Source organism: Marmota monax, unplaced genomic scaffold, assembly GCF_021218885.2.
Source record: "Marmota monax isolate L192 unplaced genomic scaffold, Marmota_monax_Labrador192_F-V1.1 WCK01_AAM20220418_F8-fsc00099, whole genome shotgun sequence".
NCBI lineage: Eukaryota > Metazoa > Chordata > Mammalia > Rodentia > Sciuridae > Marmota > Marmota monax.
This window is the reverse complement of record NW_026692126.1, coordinates 3,954,746-3,979,865: the sequence shown is the minus strand read 5'-3', so window position 1 is coordinate 3,979,865 and position 25,120 is coordinate 3,954,746. Positions and strand designations below refer to the sequence as shown.

General features: G+C 36.4%; 1 protein-coding gene across 1 annotated transcript in view; it reads right to left on the bottom strand.

The window, feature by feature from the left end:
* The window catches only part of Kif14 (kinesin family member 14), a 61,584-nt gene that overhangs the window by 6,698 nt on the left and 29,766 nt on the right, over window positions 1–25,120 (bottom strand). The window contains exons 18-25 of the mRNA XM_046464594.2: window positions 24,309–24,435; window positions 14,048–14,141; window positions 12,681–12,810; window positions 10,764–10,864; window positions 7,452–7,546; window positions 6,617–6,841; window positions 6,258–6,442; window positions 591–749 (exon numbers count right to left, since the gene is read on the bottom strand). Of these exons, the coding sequence (XP_046320550.1) occupies window positions 591–749; window positions 6,258–6,442; window positions 6,617–6,841; window positions 7,452–7,546; window positions 10,764–10,864; window positions 12,681–12,810; window positions 14,048–14,141; window positions 24,309–24,435 (1,116 nt within the window). The remainder of the gene's footprint in view (window positions 1–590; window positions 750–6,257; window positions 6,443–6,616; window positions 6,842–7,451; window positions 7,547–10,763; window positions 10,865–12,680; window positions 12,811–14,047; window positions 14,142–24,308; window positions 24,436–25,120) is intronic.

The following is a 25,120-nucleotide window of genomic DNA, read 5'->3' as shown; positions in this document are numbered from 1 at the left end:
AGTCTCGCCCTCCCCAAAAAGTGTACTTAAGCATTGCACAACCCCTGCTCTGGGCTCTGGGCTGTTCTCCCTTCTTGAGTGAGCACGGAGCCCCAGCATGCTGGAATCTCAATAAATCCCCTTCTGCCAATTGCATGAGTGGTCACTGGTGGTCTCTTTCACCGACGCTTCGCCGGACCCTTACAATATAATATGTAAAGAATGTTTATCATTCTAGGCAGGACACTATTTTTCTGGAGCACAGTAACATTCTAATATAACATTGTTTTCTTTTGCACAAGTATTTAAAGCAAGCAAATATAAATCTTCTAGAATTACAGAGTTTTTCATGTGTTGACTGGATGAGAAAACCTTCCATGATATATAGCCATCACCCAACCGAGAACTCAAAAGGCAAAGTAAGGTTTGTAAAATCATCCAGTATATTTAATCAATTCGGACTGAAACAATTTTAAATCTTATTGCCAAACAATTAAAAGTACAAGTTATTTTGAAAAATAAAATGCACCTGTTATGTTTGTGAAACTAAAATAAAAAATCTCTAATGTTCCCTCTGATCAAGTCTTTCAAAACTCACATTGATAAATTACCTGGATATTGGCAGACTTATTGTTACCATTTTGCAGAAAATATAGCTTGTTTCCTTTGAGAACTGCTAACTGTCCCACATACTTAACAGCTTGTTGTACAATTTGGATCACTTTATTTTGAGCCTCTTTTACCATTGATGAAATATCTGAACAGCATCCCTATGAGATAAAAACAGATAAGTGTATCAGACTCATAAGATTATAAAGAAAAGGTAAAGACTAGATAGGAGGTAGGGGTGTGACTCAGTGGTAGAGTATATGCTTAGCATGTGCTGTCTTAAATCGTCAACATAATAAAATGGTGACAAAAATTAAAAATAAACAATCTTAAGAAAATAAATTGTTGAGAGCCACAGCCCAGTCAGAATGATGCCTGGCATTTGCCAGAGGGAATGGTTGTCAGGTGACGCCAGCGAACCATTGAGATGATTTGAGTTAAGCTATATATAATTGCTGTGATGCTGGATTGACTGTATTGTATATTTGACCTTTACTGTCCGGCAATAAGGCAGCTCTTGCTGCCTCAGGCGCCCGCTACTTTAGAGTTCCCGTGAGTTCTTGCGGGGGTTGGGGAGATTGGACGGAGCCCGGTGGAGGGAGTGTGTTCCCGTGTGGTATGTGCAGTGCCGGTGAGAGTTGGGGAATAGAGTTGCTGTTTGAATCTACAAGGATTTGTGGTGGCTGGGTTATTTGTGCCCAGCCAGACTGCGGCAATAAACTCTGCATTTCTTGACATAGTGACCACTCTTCAAAAACATGTGATAGAACCAGAAACATGCAGCCCTATGGCTACTGAAGGTGACAGTATGAATGAAAGACTCTCCTCTCCAAAACCTTACACACTAATAGGGGACATAGGGCAAGTGTGAAAAAAGTAGATAAAAGATAGAACTGATAAGTGAATGACAAAAGAAAGGAACAAAGTGGTGGCTTTTTTACCTTTCAGTTTTTCCTGTCCTTATAAGCATCTAATAGATAGTGTTTTCGTTTCTCAGGGGAGAAGGAAAAGGAGAGGGAGAAGACGATAAAAACCCAAAACTTCAAACAAAAGGATTCCCATAGCTAGAGAAAAATAAAGGAAAGAAGGCAGTGGTGGGGGGATCAGATATCATAAATACATAAGGAAGCTAAGTACAGCAGAAGGTAGAGAATGAAAGGAAATGAGGGAGGGCAGGAATGGGAGGAAACTTGCATGGAATTCAATAAAATCATGCTATATGCACATACAAAGGTACCAAAGGGAATTTAACCTTTATATACACGTAGAAAGTACCAATCAAAAATAAATAAAGAAGTGAAAAGATGATCAGTAAACCAGAGGAAGGAGAATAGGGGGACAGACAGGGGAGAAAAAGGGTGGGGACGGGTATTAAAATAAAATTCGTTGTATGCATGATTTTGTCAAAATGAACCCAACTACTATGTATAACTATAATGTTTTAAGAATTTTAAAAAGCTAAGTAAATAAACAAACAAATATGTCCTTTATATCTCAAAAAAAGGCGGGGGGGGGGGGGCCCCCCATGTGCACTTAGCACATATCCAAAGGCATAGGGAAGCATCTTGCAAACCATTCTTTCTCTTTCCTGCCCACTGCTGTGGCTCTTAGAGTACTTCTCTTGAACTGCTTTCTGGAAGATGCTAACTGTATTGCTACAAGGTAAGAAGTCTCAAACTATACTTCACCAGAAAGTGCAGTCACTAACACCAGTTTTGCCAGCTTCACACAAGATTCTCAAGGGCTTAACCTAACTTCCTCTCTAAGCCACCTGGCTCTCCATCCTTGGCTCCTTATAAAATAGGTTGAAATCCATGTTAGGTTCAAAGTGATCTTTCCAGCTTCTTCAACAGGCACTTTCTTATAATTTTATTTCATTTGATAATCACAGCAACCCTGTCAGGAAGGCATTGCTATTTTTATTTTCTAGGTGAGAAAATGGGAGACTCAAAAAATTAAGCAGTTTGCTCAAGGATATAAACAAATCTAGCATGGGTTCAAACACTGGATTCAAATATCAATAGTGGGATTTTGGTCTGTGTGTGTATTTTGCCCCTACTATTCTTATATTGCATCTGAGAGCCAACTAAGCATTCCTCGATCTCCTATGTCTGTCACACACCATCCTGCAGCCAGATTCCTTCTTTAGGCCCAAGTCTAAGCCAGACCTTCAGCTTTTGTTTGGCTCATTAGTTTTGCTCTCTGGCCATTCACATCTTGCATTTTCATGGTTCTGCACTCAGAGTTTTTTCTTCATCTACTACTTCACCACATCTGTTTGCAATCCTACAATCGTTCTATTTTCTCATTACCTATGTCCAAAGTGACTCTTCATCCAATGTAAATTTAAAATTAATTCAATAACAAGTATATAATTGAGCATCTATCATAACAATTAGGCTTTGAGAAGATGCCCACAATCCCTCTAACTTATCAGAGCTTAACACAGCTTGTAAATAGCATATTAAAGATATACATGCTGGGTGCAGTGTCGCACGTCTGTAATCCCAGCAGCTCAGGAGGCTGAGACAAGAGAATTGCGAGTTCAAAGCCAGCCTCAGCAATGGCAAGGCACTGAGCAACTCAATGAGACCCTATCTGTTGGGAAAACATATAACGGCAGCAGCACCCCAGAGAAAAACCCCAGCATGGTGTCTAACGAGCCTCTTTCTCCTCTTTGTTTCTTTCACCGGTGCGAAACATTCCCGCTGGCGCCAATGTTCAAACCTTGCTGGTGGGAAGCCTTAGCCCCAATTAGAATTAACTTCTTGGGCTCCGGAACTGACATATGGAAGAGCTTGCCAATAAACGGGCGACCTGTTATCTACCTCAGCCCTGCGACCTCTCCTTAGACCTATATAAACACACAGCCTTTTGTAATAAAGCGGAAACCTCTTTGGTGATCTGTGTCGTTGTGGTGCGGCATCTTCCAGTCTTACACTATCTCTAAATAAAATACAAAATAGGGCTGGGGATGTGACTCAGTGGTTGAGTGCCCCTGAGTTCAATCCCCAGTATTAAAAAAAAAAAAATGATATATGTGAGTAAAGTACAGGGTTAACAGAGAAGCAAATAAGACAGGCGCCTAAGTCTTGGGAAGACTCAGACTTCCTTGGAGAGAACAATGGCTGTTAAAAATAAACATCTGTTAAACAATAAGAAAACAAATAACCCAATCAACAAATGGGCCAAGGACCTGAACAGACACTTCTCAGAGGAGGACATACAATCAATCAATAAGTACATGAAAAAATTCTCACCATCTCTAGTAGTCAGAGAAATGCAAATCAAAACCACCCTAAGATACCATCTCACTCCAGTAAGATTGGCAGCCATTATGAAGTCAAACAACAACAAGTGCTGGCGAGGATGTGGGGAAAAGGGTACACTTACTTGTACATTGCTGGTGGGACTGCAAATTGGTGCAGCCAATTTGGAAAGCAGTATGGAGATTTCTTGGAAAGCTGGGAATGGAACCACCATTTGACCCAGCTATTCCCCTTCTCGGTCTATTCCCTAAAGACCTAAAAAGAACATGCTACAGGGACACTGCTACATCGATGTTCATAGCAGCACAATCCACAATAGCAAGACTGTGGAACCAACCTAGATGCCCTTCAATAGACGAATGGATTAAAAAAATGTGGCAGTTATACACAATGGAGTATTACTCTGCATTAAAAAATGACAAAATCATAGAATTTGCAGGGAAATGGATGGCATTAGAACAGATTATGCTAAGTGAAGCTAGCCAATCCCTAAAAAACAAATGCCAAATGTTTTCTTTGATATAAGGAGAGTAACTAAGAACAGAGTTGGGAGGAAGAGCATGAGAAGATGAATTAACATTAAACAGGGGTGAGAGGTGGGAGGGAAAAGGAAAGAGAAGGGAAATTGCATAGAAATGGAAGGAGACCCTCATGGTTACACAAAATTACATACAAGAGGAAGTGAGGGGAAAGGGGAAAAAAAAAAAAACAAGGGGGAGAAATGAATTACAGTAGATGGGGTAGAGAGAGAAGATGGGAGGGGAGGGGATGGGGGATAGTAAAGGATAGGAAAGGCAGCAGAATACAACAGACACTAGTATAGCAATATGTAAAACAGTGGATGTGTAACCGATGTGATGCTGCAATCTGTATACGGGGTAAAAATGGGAGTTCATAACCCACTTGAATCAAAGTGTGAAATATGACGTGTCAAGAACTATGTAATGTTTTGAACAACCAACAATAAAAATTAAAGAAAAAAAAATAAATAAACATCTGATATTAATTTTACTTAGTTACATCAGTCAATTAAATACAATTTCCAAATCCCAGTCAGTAAATAACCCACTTAGGAAATACATGACCCACCAAAAAAACTGAGGTAGAAAGTCTCTTGGTGGGGCACTATAACATAAGATTTAACCAAATAGTCTAGAGATTTTTGTCATAAAGTCTAATTATCCATTTTCTAAAATAAAACCTAACTTCTTGGTATTTTCTCAACATCTTCCTTTGTCTCTTCAAGAAATTCTTATAGAGGAGATCACTGATTAAGGCAATGACTAGGTAATATCAAATATCAAGTGCTCACTTCTTCCATAGTGATCGAGCTCTTGATCTTTAGCTTGTTAAGAGGTATAGAATAAAAAATGAATTTCCTAATGATACTTGCAGCTAGATGTAGACAGGTGATGAAGGAAGTATAAGTATACTATGGTGATTTCCAGAAACTTCCATCAAAAGAAGGCAGAAATGGTATAATCCCACTGATTTGGGAGCAGGAGGCTCACAGGTTCAAGGCCAGCCTTAGCAACTCAGCGAGGTCCTAAGCAACTTAATGAGACCCTGTCTCAACATAAAAAATAAAAAGGGCTGAGTGGCTCAGTGGTAAAGTGCCCCTGTGTTCAATCCCCAATACAAAAAAAAAAAAAAGAAGAAGGAGGAATACTTGGCCTTTTCTTCTTTGTTACTTCTTTCATCCTGCTGCACTGAACTAAGGTAGAGTTCCATCACAGTAGACCATGAAATCAAGGGCCATGTTTTAGGCACAGCAAAATGGCTGGAAAGAGCCTGGTTCCTGCAAACTTAGTGGAGCAAAGCACCCAAGCCTACCTCCAGATTTTATGTGAGAAAAAATAAGCTTTTGTCTTGCTTCTTCCTCATAGCCAAACCTAATCTCACCTGATACAAGGTAAGCAGGAAACAAAATCACTTTCCTTGCTTCTATGTCAGCAGGCTTGTGACTAATTCAGCATCAGCTAAAACTCAATCCACAGCCATAGCAAGACTGCTTCTCTCCCCAGTACCCTTTATTGAAGGTCAGCAGAGAATAATGGCAGAGTATGAACTGTGGACCCAAGACAGCCTGGGTTCAAATACAACTTTGTGTTCACATCTGGCCAGTTAAGTAACACCAGATGGGCTACATATCTTCCCAAAGCCTCCATTTCTTTGCCTATAAAACAGTGATAGCAATAGTCACTTTGGAGGTTCTTATGAGGATTAAATGAGTTAATATCTGTAAATCACTTAAGATCACTAAGTACACAGAGAACCATGTAAGTCCTGGTTCAACAAATCAATTACAAACAGATCTAATTTGTGGAAGATGCAGGTAGTGGAGAATCAATAAATACTGAATAAATGAATGCATCAAATAATACTAAGGAATCAATTTACCTGTAAAAATAACTGTAAGTAGCCTCCCAGTTTTTTAACTTCTTGTCTTAATTCATCTTCAAGTGTTGCTAAATCAGTACAAGGTAGAAAATCATTCAGCCAGTGTTTGATTAAAACCACAAGCTGCTCAAAAGCACAAGCAATCTGGATAATAAGTAACTGGAGTGTTCGATCAGATGAGAACACTTTGAAAGAAAAAGAAAAACTATTGTTAGAAATAATCTCCAAATAAAAGAACCAGCATATGCTCACCATTAAAACACTTTAAAAGATGCCTGCCAGATGTGTCAAATAGTCATTCAAAACAAAGTATAATGTGCAGAAAATAATCATCATGTAAGTAAAAGTGGATTGCTTACAATTATCTTGACTTTCTTCATCTTGTTCTTCATGAGCTTTGGAAATGGCAAACAGTCCATTATAAATTTTAAGAAAGTTATTTATCAGGCTATCTACTATTGTTTTTTCTTCATCATAACTCTGTCCAAGAAAATCTACTGATGAACCAATCAATTCTTTGCAAATTCCGGGGAGATATGATTCTGCTGAATTTGAACAAATGGAGTTTGATTTCTCCAGTAAACCTGTATCAACAGAAAATAGTCATCATTAGTTAAATTATATAGGTAGTTCCACATAGAAATTTATATAGTGTATCCTCTCTTCTGTTTATAAATTAATGTTATAAGGAATATTGGCACAAAATAATTATTCAGAGAAATAATTTCTATAACTTTTATTTTGAGTTTGTCGTTGTTTGGTAGTGCTGGGGACTGAAAACCCAGGGCTTCATACATGCTGGACAAGTGCTTTACCACTGAGCTACGCCCCTAAACACTTTTGTCAATTAGTGTGGGGGAGGGCTGGGGATGTGGCTCACCAGTAGAGCATTTGCCTAGCAGGCATGAGGCCTGGGTTTGATTCCCCACATCACAGAAAAAGGAAATAACTTTTTATTCATTTATAAAGATATATATGACTTTCACATTTGAATTGCCACTCTATTAAAAAGCTTTAAAATAAATCAGAGTATAGAATTTTAGAAGTGGAAGACGTTGTCCAACTCACCCTCCTCATTTTTACAGAGGAAACACAAGTTCTAGGAAATAAAATAATTTGCACAAGGACACAAAACAAGTGGTAGAACCTGGAATTGGTGCTTTTCTCACTGTACAGAAAACTTGAAAAAAATACCTGATGAATGTGAAGAATGTAAATTCTGAATTGGGTGGACTTGCATGTCATGTAAACAATCAGAAATTCTTCTATTCTTCATCATACTCCTGCTCCTAAAAAAAAAAAAAAAAAAAAAAAAAAGACAAACCATAAGATCAGTAGTTATACATCACAAGGAATAATATTTCTAAGAATGTTTATTTTTGAATTATCAAAAGAAAATGAATATGTATGTGTATGTTTTCCATGAAGGGCCTAATTCACTTGGATCACTGAGCAAAGATTTTACTATTTATAGTCATTGTTCTAGGCATATAGTTAATTAAAGAGAATAAATTTATAGGCTCTGGATTATGGTGAAACATGGCAAACATGGCTTCTGGCCTCACCGAACTTAAAGTTCAAAGCAAAAGAGAAATTGGGCAAATAAGTACAATGAAGAGATGATGTTATGAGGGCCTAGAGTGCTGTGGCAGGCCCTGGAGAAGAACTTCGCCTGGCCCAAGGGGTAGGAGGGTCCTCCCTGGAGCAGTGACCCTGAAGGATGAGCAGAACTAGAGAACTGGGGGCAGGCTGGGGAAGCAGGGAACATTGTCTCAGACACAGGCACCAGGATATGGGAAGAGGTGCAATAAATTACATGTAAAAAACCCAATGAGATCCAAAAGGACTGCAGTTTGTGATGTGAGAGAGAGGCAAGGGATGAGGCTGGGACCATCCTGAAGTTGACCTTGTATACTAATTAAGGAAGGTTGGATTTTATCCTAAGCATTTATTCAAGGAAGGACTGTAAATAGGGAAATGGTCTAGGTAAATAAACATCTAGGCAAATATCTACAATATGGTGTGCTACCTGTGAGGTGTGGCAGGAACACAATGGAACACAATCACGTAGTGATTCTATCCCCACAGCTCCGTCTTTTCCCTCAGCCTTTAAAAACACAGAAATCTCTCCAGAGATTTTCTGGCTGTCTAGCTGCTACTCTTAACTGTTTCTCTAAAATAGAGCCTACTCTTTCTGCTCCTAAAAAAAGCAGTCTCCTTTCCATGCTGTCATTCATGTATCAATTCTCTAACTCCAAGCCCAGCTCATTAGGACAATTTGAAAAGTGACCTACATCTAAATATGAATCCTTTGATCTAAGTGTGGCTCCTTTGTGTTATTTTCCTAACAAAATTTTCTCCTACTATTGATCACTCAAAGAAAAATACTATTTGTTGAAAAGATTGTTAAACAACAGCATTCTATCATAGTAACCTAAATATAAATTCTGCCTCCCTGTGAATTCCTATAAGAAAAACACAAAAATATGACTGAAAGGAGAAAGAAGAAATATCAATTCTCAAATATTACAGCATTTCTACTTAAGAGAAATGAAATGGTACATTATTATAGCAAGTCTTAACTGGGGAAACTGTTATTCTTGCAACACTATCATAGTTGAACAAGGTTTAACCCCAAATAAAGAAAATGCTTGTCATGATCCTTTCAGAGAGTTTTTACTTAACCTCAAGGGAAAATTTACTTTTAAATGTCACCAGTACATATCAAAATTTATAGGCAGCCAAATCAGTCTATTTTATTGCAGAACAACTGTGGCATATCATTGCCGAGCAACAGTTCTATAATTAAGAATCTGTCACTGTTTCCATTACCTGCAGGCATTCTCAGAGTTTGCAATTCTGTCATAAACATTCTTACAAGGCTGAAACTTCATACACAAGGTCTCAGACTAAGAGCAATTCATTTTTTAAAAAAATATGATACTTTCAAAATTACAGAAGTTCTCAAAAATATCTCTGCCAAAAGAAAACACCTAATTTCAAAGTCTTAGAAAATATTAAGAAGTGTTGATTTTTCAGTAACATTTTAAACTTTTGTTGGTTTCCTATTATTAACTCTAAAGTCAGCAGGAAATAAGATATAAACAGCCAACAGTTGATAGGCTCAAAGTTTAGTGCTCATCAATTATTAATGCTCCTATTGTGATCCACAATTCTAAATACATACCTGTATACACTTGTTTATGATGAAAATAGTAAGATACCTGTAATCCTAAAGTCCAAAGGAATTTATAAATCACTCTCTAAAGAATTTGTTGGTCTGGTTTACATTTTGGGGAGGTTTATATTATTCTAGGCCCAAGTGTTATCTACCCAATTCTACCTATGGTCTTGTTTTGCTCACTTTAGTGCCAGAACCTATTCTATTTTGAGTCTTTAAGACCTGTAGAGGGCTAGGGATGTGGCTCAAGTGGTAGCGCGCCCGCCTGGCATGCACCAGGCATGAGGTTCGATCCTCAACACCACATAAAAAATAAAATAAAGATATTGTGTCCACCTAAAACTAAAAAAAAATAAATACTAAAAAAAAGACCTGTAGAAATCACTGTTTACTTATATTGGACCAGAGATCATATCTTCTGTTTTCTAAGATATAATTTTATACATATTAAGCACTCAATAATAGTTCAAGCTAACGTTTATTGAACACCTACCTACTGCAGTAGGATCTTTACACACATTTTCTCTAATCCCCACAACAACTCTGCAATGTGGACACTGTCAATCTGTGTTACAGATCATAGTTGTCACAGAAGCAGCATGTGACCTGAATCTTCATGATAAACCCCTGTAGAGTAGGTATATATTGCTGTCTCCGTCTTATAGATGAGAAAACTGATGCCTAAAGATGTGTGACTATACCAAGCATAGATTAGAACACAGGATTCTCATTGGAGCCTGTGACCTTTTTTATTTTCCTACTTTGTAGGGGGTACAGATATGTTTTCTACACTGAAGGGATGTCCTCTGTGTAAAGGATATGCTTTGTATTTTATTTAGGATAATGCCTGTGATGTCTTAGCAATTTCTTACTGTAATTTAGCAGTCAGCAGATAGCAAATAAAGCAGAAAAGGGAAAGTTTGCTATAAAGTAGCTGTATGTCTTTGAGAAAAATAATAAATGAGTTTAAAATAAGCATGGTCAAAAAAAAAAAAAAAATGCTAGGCAATATCTCATCCCAAAGACAAAGAGGGTTTTTTTAATATTTATTTTTTGTTGTGGTTAGACATGATACCTTTATTTTATTTATTTTTATGTGGTGCCAAGGATCGAACCCAGGGTCTTGCACATGTTAAGCAAGCACTCTACCGCTGAGCCACAACCCCAGCCCCAGTAAAGAGTTTTTTAAAAATGAGAAAATTATGTATAATTACAAAATGTAGCATATATCGTTATAGATATGGTAAGTATAAATATATATACACATGATGTGTGTATGTGTGTGTGTGTGTGTCCAGAGAAAACCAACAACAAGAAGCCTTTACCTCCTTCTAGAAAATGAAGAGACTGGTGCATCTGTAATGTCAGGTTCCCATTCGTCTTCAGGATCACAAAAGACATCTTCACCCCTGTTACTACAATTACTCTAAGAAAAATAAAATATATAGTTTCCATTAATTGTAAGAAAAAATTGTTTAGCAACTAAGGAAAAAAAGCTTACATACTTTGTTACATTTAAAATATAAAATTAGCAAAATTACAGGTTATTTGATAAAAGTAAAAAGAAAATAATCCTGACAAAATTAAAAACAAATCATCTGATGCCAAGGTTATCTTGAAAGCGATGTAGTACTAAAAGCAACCAATTAAATATCTCAGAAATAATAAACTTGGCATTAAGAAGACATATTAAAAACAAAAACAATAAAATCCTTGAAAGAAAAATAAATAAATAATCTGACAAAGTAAAAGGTGCAATGACTTCTTGGTTGAATATATTGATCATGATGATAATCTTCATTTTAATTTAAGTAAAGGAATACCAATTAAATTCTACCAAAATACTATGTAGCTCTTAATTGAGACAGATTACAAGTATGTGGAAAAATAAGTAAAGAACTACAATGAGTGGTTGAAATAGGAAGTAAGATAATACTGAGGGTAACTCATCACTAGGGTTTAATGTAAAGCAAGAACATTCAAAGGCTTTCAATGGTTTTTTAGTTGTATTAAGTACACAAGCAAATCACATTAACTGTAGAAAAATTGGAAATTATTAATACATATAAATACAAAGAAAAACTCAAAAACACAAACCTATCATTTTAAGAGAAGCACATTTCAGTATGATATATTTCAGTCTATTTTGATATTCTATTATGAGTATACCTTGCATTCCTAGAATAAACTCTACTTAGAGTAAGTATTAAATATCATTTTGAGTTTGATTTCCTAATATTACTAATATTTCACTCATGGTTTTTATAGCTGATTTCATATTAAGGTTGGTTTATCATTCTCTTCTGAGTCATCTTTTCAGGTTTTCTGGGGGGTATTTATTTATTTAATAGGGTATCAGGGATTGAATTCAGGGGCACTCAATCACTGAGACAGGGTCTCACTGAGCTGCTTAGTGCCTGGCTTCTGCTGAGGCTGGCTTTGAACTCGTGATCCTCCTTCCTCAGCCTCCCGAGCTGCTGGAGCCACTGGGATTACAGGTGTATGCCAACATGCACAGCTAGATTCACTAGTTATTAAAATACAAATTGAAGCAAACTGGTAATTGGTAAGTGGCAACATTTCTGGAAAGCACTTTTGTCAATGAACATCAAAGTGTAATAAAAAATTAATATCTTGGTACCATTTTGAAAAACAGAAGGCAAGGAATTGATGTAGAAATATTCTTAGTTGTGACTATTAAAAGCACAAGCGCTGTAGGTGTGGCTCAGTGGTAGAGAACTTGCCTGGCACATGTGAGGCACTAAGTTGGATCCTCAGCACCATATACAAATGAATAGATGAAATAAAGGTATTGTGTCCATCTACAACTAAAAAAATATTTTTTAAAAACAAAAAACAGAAAATAAGTGGAAACACCCAAATGCGACAACAGAAAAATGTAAATATGTAAAAATGCACATTATCAGGCATAGGAAAATAATTTCAAACAATGTAAGTTGTCTATCAAATCTCTTCCTCCAGTTTACATGCAAAATTTTAAAAATATACAATTATAACTCAATAAATCGGCACTAAAATTCTCTACCACTTATAACCATGCTAAAATAAACCAACAAAATGCCACTTACATGCAAAAATAAAGTACAAAATTGTTAGTGTTGGTTGGTTTGGGTAATTGATGGATTACCTTTTGTTTTATTTTTCAAATTCTTTACCAAGAATATGTTACTTTTATACTTTTGTTTTGAAATGTTTATAGAGATTTTAACAATATTCCATACCTCATAAAGTTCTTTCATTGCTGCAAGTTTAGATTCAAACTTTTCCAGACTCCAGAAAGTTGAGATCCCAAGTTGTAGGTTACGAACCCGAATAGAAGGTTCACAACTACCTTTATCTGATGCATCATGTCTGAAAGAAAAATTTTTGAAATGCTATCCTAAAGCATACACACCCATTCATATGAAGTTTCTGGAATAGAAAAACCCATAAAAATTCAGTCCATCAATTAGACATTGGGGTATTATCCCAATGACTCAGGAGGCTGAAGCAGGGGGATGGCAAGTTCCTGGAGAGCCTGGGAAACTTACCAAGACCCTGTCTCAAAATAAAAAATAAAAAGGGCTGGGGATATAGATCAGTGGTAGAGGGTTCCTGGGTTCAATCCCTAGTAGCAAAATTAAAAATAAATATTCAGCCAGACACGGTGGTGCACCCCTATAATCCCAGCAGCTTGAGAGGCCACAGCCACTTAGCAAGGCACTAAGCAACTCAATGAGAGACTGTCTCTAAATAAAATATAAAATAGGGCTGGGGATGTGGCTCAGTGGTTAAGTGCCTCTGAGTTCAATCACCAGTACCAGTAAAATACATAAATAATAAATAAAAATTCAATCTATTGACTAAATCATTCCTTAGCATTTTTATTGTAATATTAATCACTTTTTAAAAATTTTTTTTAGTTGTTGATAGACCTTTATTTTATTTATTTATATTGGTGCTGAGAATTGAACTCAGTGCCTCATACATGTCAGGCAAGTACGCTACCACTGAGCCACAGCCACAGCTCATAATAATAATCACTTCTGATATGTATTATAAGACCCTGTATTTGATCCCCAGCATGGGGGAGGGGTGGGGAATGCTGGTAAACAAATTTTCAATTCAAAAGAAAATCAGTAAATTCTTAAAATATTTAAATTATTCTGCTTATAAATATACTACTATACTAATTGCTAAAAACACTTTTACTCCCAAGTGAGTCTCAAAGTGTCATGAAGGATTATAATACCAGCTCTTCCCTAGACATACACTGTACAATAAACTTTAGAGAAACTAAATTTAAAAAACAAGATTGTATGTAGATCAATTAGTTTAATAAAGAACTGCTTTAGCTAGGTCACAGTGGCGCATACCTGTAATCCCAGTGGCTTGTAGGCTGAGGCAGGAGGATCGTGAGTTCAAAGCCAACCTCAGTAAAAGCAAGGTGCTAAGTAACTCAGTGAGACCCCATCTCTAAATAAAACACAAACTAGGGATGGGGATGTGGCTAAGTGGTTGAGTGCCCTGAGTTCAATCCCCAGTACCAAAAAAAAGAAAAAAACAAATAAAAAAAATTGCTTTGTAATCAGAATAATTAACTACTTACCTGCCAAAAACATAATATTTTTTAAATTTGTTGCTGATGGCATTGGCTTCCTGAATCATCATTGAAAGCTTCATGGAGCTCCAATTTGGCTGAACTAATACAAAGCATACAAAGAAGATTCAAAATACACATATGATCACTAACACACATCACTAGGCAGAACAATTCCAGAAAACAAAAGATTGATTTTAAATGATTTTAAATCTGTATTACAGAAGGATAAGAATTTGAGTAATTTTCCTTTAAATCTCATTGTCAAAATCAAATATTCTTCTAGGACCTGGTGGTGCAAGCTTTTAATTCCAGCTACTAGAGGCTGAGGCAGGAGGATGGCAAACTTTAGGTCAGCCTCAGCAACTCAATGAGATCCTATCTCAAAATAAAATAAAGTAAAAAGTGGTGGGACATAGCTTGAGAGTAGAGCATTTGTTTAATCTGTGTGAGGCCCTGGGTTCAAACCCCAGTACTGAAAAATAATTCTTCATATAAAATAAGGTCTCTCATCTGTGGAAGGACTGAAAACTGAAGTTGATATAGAGTGGAAAAGACCTAAATATAAATTAGGAAAATGGAATTGTAGGTAAATTATTTTCCTTTTTTATTTTTTTAAAATGTTATTCCTACAAATATAAATGTGTATGTGTGTATGTATTTTTGCAAAATAAAGGGATGTGGCTCTATAAAAGTAAGGCTGTGTTATACTGTACCTGATACTTTAAAGAAATTAGGAAAAAAAATGAACAAAAAATTAAGGGCACTTTACCACTGAGTTACATACATCCCAGCCCTCATTTTTTATTTTCAGACAGGGTCTCACTAAGTTGCTCAGGCTAGCTTCCAATTCACAATCCTCCTACCTCAGCCTCCCAAGTTGCTGAGATTACAGACATGTCCTACCATGCTAGGAAAAATAAAACCTTGAAAGATATTAGAAAAACTTTGTCTTTGGTGTTTCCTCTCTATACAAAATTCAGCTGCATTTCTATACACTAACAATAAACTATCTGAAAATATTATGAAAAAGTTCCATTTATAATATCATCAAAAACAATAAAATACTTAGGAATAATACTGTGGAAGAGAAGATCTGTGCATAAAAAAAACTAAAATGCTGATGAAAGAAACTGAGTACACAAATGTTCTGATATGTGGATGCTAACACACAATGAGGTGGAGAGGGAAGAATAGAAGTTCACTGGATTAGACAAAGGGGAATGAAGGGAAGGGTGGGGGTTGGGAATAGGAAAGACAGTGGAATGAATCAGACATAACTTTCCTATGTTCATATATGAATATACAACCAATGTAACTTCATATCACATTTAACCACAAGAATGGGATCCTAATTAGAATAAGTTTATACTCCATGTATGTATAATATGTCAAAATATACTCTACTGTCATGTATATCTAAAAAGAACAAACTAAAAAAAAAGAAAGAAACGAAACTGAGTACAGGTGTCAAATGCAGTGGCACATGCCTATACCCCAGCAGCTCTGGAGGCTGAGGCAGGAGGATCAAGAGTTCAAGAACAGCCTCAGCAATTTAGTGAGGCCCTAAGCAACTCACCAAGACATTGTCTCTAAATAATATATAAAAAAGGGCTGTGGATGTGGCTTAGTGGTTAAGCATCCCTGGGTTTAATTCCAGGTACCAAAAAAAAGCAAGGAGTTAGGAAAGCACAAAATGGAGGAATTACATGTGGTACTCTTCAGGACAGTATTGCATAATGGGGTAATTACAGGTGAAAACAATCTATGATATATTTCAAAATGACTAGAAGAGTACAAAGTTCCATTTAAAGAGATGGAAATGTTTTTTATCCTGATGTGATTAGTACACATTGTATATATGTATATTTAATTACTATAATATACCCTATATATTATGTCTCAATAAAAAAAGAAAAAGAAAAAGAAAAAGTGGTGTAATTGTAGAATATTATTCAGCCAATAAAAAAAGGAAAGAAATTCTGGATAACATTACGCTAAGGGAAATAAGCCAGACACAGACAATTAGTGCATGATCTCACTTGTATATGGACTCTAAGTTGAACTCAAAGAAGCAGAGAGAAGAGTGGTTGCCAGGAGCTATAAGGTGGGGGCAATGGGAAGATGTTGATCATAAAGTGCAAAGCTTTGGGTAAGTATATTGAACAAGTTCTAGAGATCTAATGTAGCCCCTGTGATATTGTATACTTGAAATCTGCCCAGAGGGTAAATCTTAATAATTCTCACCATACAAGAAGAACAATGGAGATCCAACATGGCGGCGGTCGAGGAGAGATCAAGTCTCTGACCTCTTCAGCTGCGTGGGCATAGGGAGTCGTAAACTGTCTAAATGCTGTTTGCTCAGGATCACTAGGCAATGCTGAGCTGACGTGGATCTGGGGCGAACAGTCTGGGCCTCTCAGAACACACACCGAGCCCAGATCGGCTGCATTCAAGCTCCCGTTCGCCTGCTTCTCGCAGCCAAACTGCTGTGACTCAGCACTAACGATCCCGCTGAAACAACTGGTCGGCCCTTCTGAAATTATGGAGGTAAAAGCCAATAGAGCCCTCATAGGCAGTGGCCACAGGATTGAAACGGGGCTTGGGAGAGACAGTCAGGACCCACCCGTTGCATTGGTCACCCGGCAAAGGGAACGAACGGTCACCATTTGCATGGGATACCACCATGGCAGAGAACTGATGTCACCAGAACGCAGCGGAGGAGATAACTTCATTGAAACCAGCAGCGACAGGTGTGTAATCCCCTAGCCATCCCTCTCCACACAGCGGGGAAACCTTAAGGGCCCCTCCCAGCTCTCCCATGAGCACAATAGCCAGACCGAGGGAATCAGGAGTGGCGCGGGACTCGCGGCGTGGAACTCCCGGCTACCGCTCCCACCAGTGCTGACAACTGAGGTCTCTTGCACCAGCTACCAGGGGCGTGGCTACCAGAGGGCAAGCAAATTCGCTGGGGGTTCTCAGCCCCAAGCTCTACAAACTTAGGGTCTGAGGGAATGGCAAACAGGGAGAGTGTGCCCAGGCGTTCATGAAAACAGGGCTCCCAGGAGCAGCAGACCTGGCGTGTAGCCAGTATTGTGGTGAGCATCACTGGTGAGAGGGCCTGGCTTGAGGAAAAGTGGGGAAGTGACTAGAAACAAGAGAAGGCCCTAGGCACTCAGGATTGGAGACCCTCCCAGTCTGGGAGGAAGAGCTGCTGCACAGTGATTGGTTCCCACCTATTGAGAGGAGAAGCTTGGCCCAGTGGGCACAGCTCCACCTACTGGAAGAGAAGTTAATAAAACTCTAAGATTGCATTTATTTTTTTTTAATTTGGGTTTTTTTTTCATTTTCATTTTTTTTGTTGTTTTTTAATTTTTTAATTTTATTATTTTTTAATTTTCATTTTCATTTTTTTATTATTATTTTTTAAAAAAATTTTTTTTCTTTTTTTATTTTCTATTTTTTTCTTGTCTTTTCATTTCTTTTCAATTTTCTTATTCCCCCTTCCTTGAATTCTACCTGCTTACTCTCATTCTCTTTAGTGACTTCTTCCCTTCCCTTCTAATATCTTTCCTCCCAAGCATCAAATAAATTTATAAGAGTAAACAGTAACTCAGCAGTCAAACAGAACAAGAAGTAACATGAGCAGCATGAAAAAGCAAGGAAGAAAAGGAGTACAAACAATGCAGGACAGCCTAAATATTCAGGAGGACCTAGAGTCATCAGAAAAATGGTCATATAAAGACATATTAGACAGATGGAATGGAACCTTAAAGAGGATACGAGACAGCAAATTCAAACAGTGAAAGAACACATTGAAAATGAATTACATAAACAGATAAAAGAAGAAGTTAAGCATCTTTATCAGGAGATAGAGATTATAAAAAAAATCAAACAATAATTCTAGAAATGAAGGAAACTATAAGCCAAATTAAAAACTCAAATGAGAGTATCACTAACAGAGTGGAGCAAGTAGAAGCTAGAACGTCAGATAATGAAGACAAAATATATCATCTTGAAAAGAGTCTAGCCAACTCAGAAAGGTTGGTAAAAAATCACGAGAAAAACATCCAAGAGATATTGGATAACATAAAAAAACCAAACTGACGAGTCATCGGGATAGAGGAAGGTATAGAGATTCAAACCAAGGGAATGAGTAACCTACTGAATGAAATAATTACAGAAAACTTTCCAGAAATAAAAAAGGAAACGGATATACAAATTGTAGATGCATACAGGACACCGAGCACACAAAATCACAGTAGACCAACGCCAAGACACATTGTTATGAAGATATCCAATATACAGAACAAAGAGAAAATATTAAAAGCTACAAGAGAAAGGAGGCAGATTACATTCAGGGGTAAACCAATAAGGTTAACAATGGATTTTTCATCACAGACGCTGAAAGCGAGAAGATCCTGGAACAACGTTATTTCAAACACTGAAAGACAATGGATGCCAACCAAGAATTCTGTATCCAGCAAAATTAAGCTTCAGGTATGACAACGAAATAAAAATCTTTCATGATAAACAAAAGCTAAAAGAATTTGCAGCCAGAAAACCAGCATTGCAAAGCGTCTTGAGCAAAACACTACACGAGGAAGAAATGAAAAACAATAACCAAAACCATCAGTGGGAAGTGCCTCGGTAAAGACAGAGGGCGGGGGGAAAGCTAATCATGGAGAAACAAACTAAATTAAAAAAAAAAAAAGATAAATAATCAAACATGGCTGGAAGTACAAACCATATATCAATAGTAACTCTAAACGTTAATGGCTTAAACTCTCCAATAAAGCGACATAGGCTGGTAACATGGATTAAAAAAACAAATCCAACAATATGCTGACTCCAGGAGACACATCTGATTGGAAAAGACATACACAGGCTGAAGGTGAAAGGTTGGGAAAAAAATATACCACGCACACGGTCCTCGTAAGCAAGCAGGGGTGGCCATCCTCATATCGAATAAAATCGACTTCAAGACTAAGTTAAACAAAACGGATAAGGAAGGACATTATATACTGTTAAAAGGAACCATTCACCAACAAGACATAACAATTATCAATATTTATGCACCAAATAATGGTGCTGCAACGTTCATAAAACAAATTCTCCTCAAGTTCAAGAATCAAATAGACCACAATACAATAATTAGGGGTGACTTCAACACACCTCTCTCACCATTGGACAGATCCTCCAAACAAAAGTTGAATAAAGAAACTATAGAACTCAATATCACAATCAATAACCTAGACTTAACTGACATATATAGAATATATCAACCATCATCAAGTGGATATACTTTTTTCTCAGCAGCACATGGATCCTTCTCAAAAATAGACCATATATTATGCCATAGGGCAACCCTCAGTAAATATAAAGGGGTGGAGATAATACCATGCATTTTATCTGATCATAATGGAATGAAACTAGAAATCAATGATAAAAGAAAGAAGGAAAAATCCTACATCGCATGGAAAATGAACAATATGTTACTGAATGATCAATGGGTTACAGAAGACATAAAGGAGGAAATCAAAAAATTCTTAGAGATAAATGAAAATACAGACACAACATATCGGAATCTATGGGACACAATGAAAGCAGTTTTAAGAGGGAAATTCATCGCCTGGAGGTCATTCCTCAAAAAAAGGAAAAACCAACAAATAAATGAGTTCACACTTCATCTCAAAGCCCTAGAAAAGGAAGAGCAAAACAACAGCAAATGTAGCAGAAGGCAAGAAATAAGTAAAATCAGAGCGGAAATCAACGAAATTGAAACAAAAGAAACTATTGAAAAAATTAACAAAACTAAAAGTTGGTTCTTTGAAAAAATAAATAAGATCGACAGACCCTTAGCCATGCTAACGAAGAGAAGAAGAGAGAGAACTCAAATTACTAACATACGGGATGAAAAAGGCAATATCACAACAGATGCTACAGAAATACAGAAGACAATTAGAAATTATTTTGAAAACCTATATTCCAATAAAATAGAAGATAGTGAAGACATCGATAAATTTCTTAAGTCATATGATTTGCCCAGACTGAGTCAGGAGGATACACACAATTTGAAAAGACCAATATCAATGGATGAAATAGAAGAAGCAATCAAAAGACTACCAACCAAGAAAAGCCCAGGACCGGATGGGTATACAGCGGAGTTTTACAAAACCTTTAAAGAAGAATTAATACCATTACTTTTCAAGTTATTTCAGGAAATAGAAAAAGAGGGAGCTCTTCCAAATTCATTCTATGAGGCCAACATCACCCTGATTCCGAAACCAGACAAAGACACCTCAAAGAAAGAAAACTACAGACCAATATCTCTAATGAACCTAGATGCAAAAATCCTCAATAAAATTCTGGCGAATCGGATACAAAGGCACATCAAAAAAATTGTGCACCATGATCAAGTAGGATTCATCCCTGGGATGCAAGGCTGGTTCAATATACGGAAATCAATAAATGTTATTCACCACATCAATAGACTTAAAAATAAGAACCATATGATCATCTCGATAGATGCGGAAAAAGCATTCAACAAAGTACAGCATTGCTTTATGTTCAAAACATTAGAAAAACTAGGGATAACAGGAACTTACCTCAACATTGTAAAAGCTATCTATGCTAAGCCTCAGGCTAGCATCATTCTGAATGGAGAAAAATTGAAGGCATTCCCTCTAAAATCTGGAACAAGACAGGGATGCCCTCTATCACCACTTCTAGTCAATATAGTTCTCAAAACACTGGCCAGAGCAATTAGACAGACGAAAGAAATTAAAGGCATAAAAATAGGAAAAGAAGAACTTAAATTATCACTATTTGCAGATGACATGATTCTATACCTAGAAGACCCAAAAGGGTCTACAAAAAAACTACTAGAACTAATAAATGAATTCAGCAAAGTGGCAGGATATAAAATCAACAGACATAAATCAAAGGTATTTCTGTATATCAGCGACAAAACTTCTGAAACGGAAATGAGGAAAAACACTCCATTCACAATATCCTCAAAAAAAAATAAAATACTTGGGAATCAACCTAACAAAAGAGGTGAAAGACTTATACAATGAAAACTACAGAACCCTAAAGAGAGAAGTAGAAGAAGATCTTAGAAGATGGAAAAATATACCCTGTTCGTGGATAGGCAGAACTAACATCATCAAAATGGCGATATTATCAAAAGTTCTCTATAGGTTTAATGCAATGCCAATCAAAATCCCAACGGCATTTCTTGTAGAAATAGAGAAAGCAATCATGAAATTCATATGGAAAAATAAAAGACCCAGAATAGCAAAAGCAATTCTAAGCAGGAAGTGTGAATCAGGCGGTATAGCGATACCAGATTTCAAACTATATTACAGAGCAATAGTAACAAAAACAGCATGGTACTGGTACCAAAACAGGTGGGTGGACCAATGGTACAGAATAGAGGACACAGAGACTAATCCACAAAGTTACAACTATCTTATATTTGATAAAGGGGCTAAAAGCATGCAATGGAGGAAGGATAGCATCTTCAACAAATGGTGTTGGGAAAACTGGAAATCCATATGCAACAAAATGAAACTGAATCCCCTCCTCTCGCCATGCACAAAAGTTAACTCAAAATGGATCAAGGAGCTTGATATCAAATCAGAGACTCTGCGTCTGATAGAAGAAAAAGTTGTCTCCGATCTACATATTGTGGGGTCGGGCTCCAAATTCCTTAATAGGACACCCATAGCACAAGAGCTAATAACAAGAATCAACAAATGGGACTTACTTAAACTAAAAAGTTTTTTCTCAGCAAGAGAAACAATAAGAGAGGTAAATAGGGAGCCTACATCATGGGAACAAATTTTTACTCCTCACACTTCAGATAGAGCCCTAATATCCAGAGTATACAAAGAACTCAAAAAATTAGACAATAAGATAACAAATAACCCAATCAACAAGTGGGCCAAGGACCTGAACAGACACTTCTCAGAGGAGGACATACAATCAATCAACAAGTACATGAAAAAATGCTCACCATCTCTAGCAGTCAGAGAAATGCAAATCAAAACCACCCTAAGATACCATCTCACTCCAGTAAGATTGGCAGCCATTATGAAGTCAAACAACAACAAGTGCTGGCGAGGATGTGGGGAAAAGGGTACTCTTGTACATTGCTGGTGGGACTGCAAACTGGTGCGGCCAATTTGGAAAGCAGTATGGAGATTCCTGGGAAAGCTGGGAATGGAACCACCATTTGACCCAGCTATTGCCCTTCTCGGTCTATTCCCTGAAGACCTTAAAAGAGCGTACTACAGGGATACTGCCACATCGATGTTCATAGCAGCACAATTCACAATTGCTAGACTGTGGAACCAACCCAGATGCCCTTCAATAGATGAATGGATAAAAAAAATGTGGCATTTATACACCATGGAGTATTACGCAGCACTAAAAAAATGACAAAATCATGGAATTTGCAGGGAAATGGATGGCACTAGAGCAGATTATGCTTAGTGAAGCTAGCCAATCCTTAAAAAACAAATACCAAATGTCTTCTTTGATATAACGAGAGCAACTAAGAACAGAGCAGGGAGGAAGAGCAGGAAGAAAAGATTAACATTAAACAGAGACATGAGGTGGGAGGGAAAGGGAGAGAAAAGGGAAATTGCATGGAAATGGAGGGAGACCCTCACTGTTATACAAAATTACATATAAGAGGTTGTGAGGGGAATGGGAAAATAAACAAAGAGAGAAATGAATAACAGTAGATGGGGTATAGAGAGAAGATGGGAGGAGAGGGGAGGGGGGATAGTAGAGGATAGGAAAGGTAGCAGAATACAACAGTTACTAATAGGGCATTATGTAAAAATGTGGATGTGTAACCGATGTGATTCTGCAATCTGTATTTGGGGTAAAAATGGGAGTTCATAACCCACTTGAATCTAATGTATGAAATATGATATGTCAAGAGCTTCATAATGTTTTGAACAACCAATAAAAAAAAATATGAAAAAAAAATTTAATATAATTTCATTGTCAGAATCCATGTGATGTTAAAGATTCATACTATAAACTCAAGAATAGAACTGTCCAATAGAAATTTCTATAATAATGACAACTTTTTATTATGATTTTATTAGTGCATTATAATTATATATATAATGAAGTTCATTGTGACATATTCAGACAAAAAAAAAGAAGAACAATGGCAATATTTGAATACTATTAACTATGCTAATTAGTTTAATTATGCTAATCATTTCATAATGTATATAAACATATTGTATACCTTAAATATATGTATTTTTTTAAATTATACCTCAGTAAAGCTAGAAAAAAAAATCTCTAAGTAAACAAAATGCCCAGGATTAGTTCAACTAGATATAAAATAAAGATTTAGGGTTATAATAATATATGTTTTAAAAATTATGTTGTACATTAAACAATACTTGGAATTTTGTTTACCATTTGCTTATTATTTTATTTGATCTGCTTTAACAAATTATCATAGCCTGAGTGGCATATAAACCACAGAAATTTATTTCTCACAGTTTTGGAAGCTGGAAGTCCAAGATCAGAGTGGTAGCTAGCATGGCTGGGTTCTGGTAAGAGCCTTCCTTTGAGTTGAAGACTGCCATCATGTTCTTGTCACATCTTTGGTTGGTAGAAGGGATGAGGAGTTTTTCTAGGATTTCTTTTATAAGGGCATCAATTTCATTCATAAGGACAGGCATCAATTTCATTCATAAGGACGGGGCTCTCATGACACCTACCAAGGCTGTACCTCCCAATACCACCATATTGGGAGTTAGAATTTCAAAATATAATTTTTTTGTTGGGGGAGGGAGAACATATTCCATATATTGAACTCATATAATTAAGTAATCTAAAAATTGAATATTCTAAAAAAAATTCATACAAATTTATTGAAGCTTGGAAGAGTGGCAACATCTAGAATAAAACACTATTACTATATAAAGGCAACCAACAGCTGAGTGTGGTTGTGCACATCTGTAATACCAGTGACTCAAGAGGCCAAGGCAGGAAGATCACAAATCTAAGGGCAGCCCAGCAACTTAACAAGATCCTGTCTCAAAATAAAAAAAAATTAAAAAAAAAAAAAAAAAATGAGCTAAGGATTTAGCTTAAGTGGTAGAGCACCCCTGGGTTCAATCCATAGTACCATAAAAAAAGAAAGAAAAAAAAAGGCAACCAACATTTAGTCATTATATGTAATAACATATATAACTTTAGAAAATGTCTGCTAAAATCAACACATACTCACTTGTAAAAGTTTTATCCTTATTACTCCGATTCTGCTGTAGAATTTGTACTTCTTGAGCAATTTTTTCCTTTTCCTTTTCCAAAGCTTCCAGAATTCTTGCATGGCGGATGCTGTGGTCTTCTAAAGCCTAATTGATATTCATTCATACAGACCCACACATGAAGATAGGCAGAGAAATTATAAAATCAGATTGAAATGATAAATATGTTAATTAGCTTCTCTACAGTAACCATTTTATCATTTAGATGTATCCTATAACATCATGTTAAATACCTTATGTATACAATAAAATCTATTTTTAAAAAATAGATGAATAATGGTAGCACAATAAAATTAAACCTCATGATAGTATTTATTTCATGGTTAGTATGTCTTATTAAAACACAAAAGGGTTTTTTTTAATGATTTATAAAATTTCTTAATAATATGATTTTTTTCATCACAAAATCATTAGGAATTTTTAGTGGCACAAATTAATCTTTTTCTTTCCACTTATAGGAAGTAAATAACCTTTAGAGAAAAAAAGAGTGCTGAAAAAAAGGCACATTCAAGAAAATTTGTTGAATGAATAAAAAAAATTTTTTTTAAATTCACAAATAGCCTCCAAATAAATGTTTTTCAAGATTTAAGCAGTGGTACCCCTTACACATCAGATAGAGCACTAATCTCCAGGGTATATTAAGAACTCAAAAAGCTAAGCACCAAAAAAACAAATAACCCAATTAATAAATGGGCCAAGGACCTGAACAGACACTTCTAAGAAGATGATATACAATCAATCAACAAATTTATGAAAAAATGTTCATCATCAT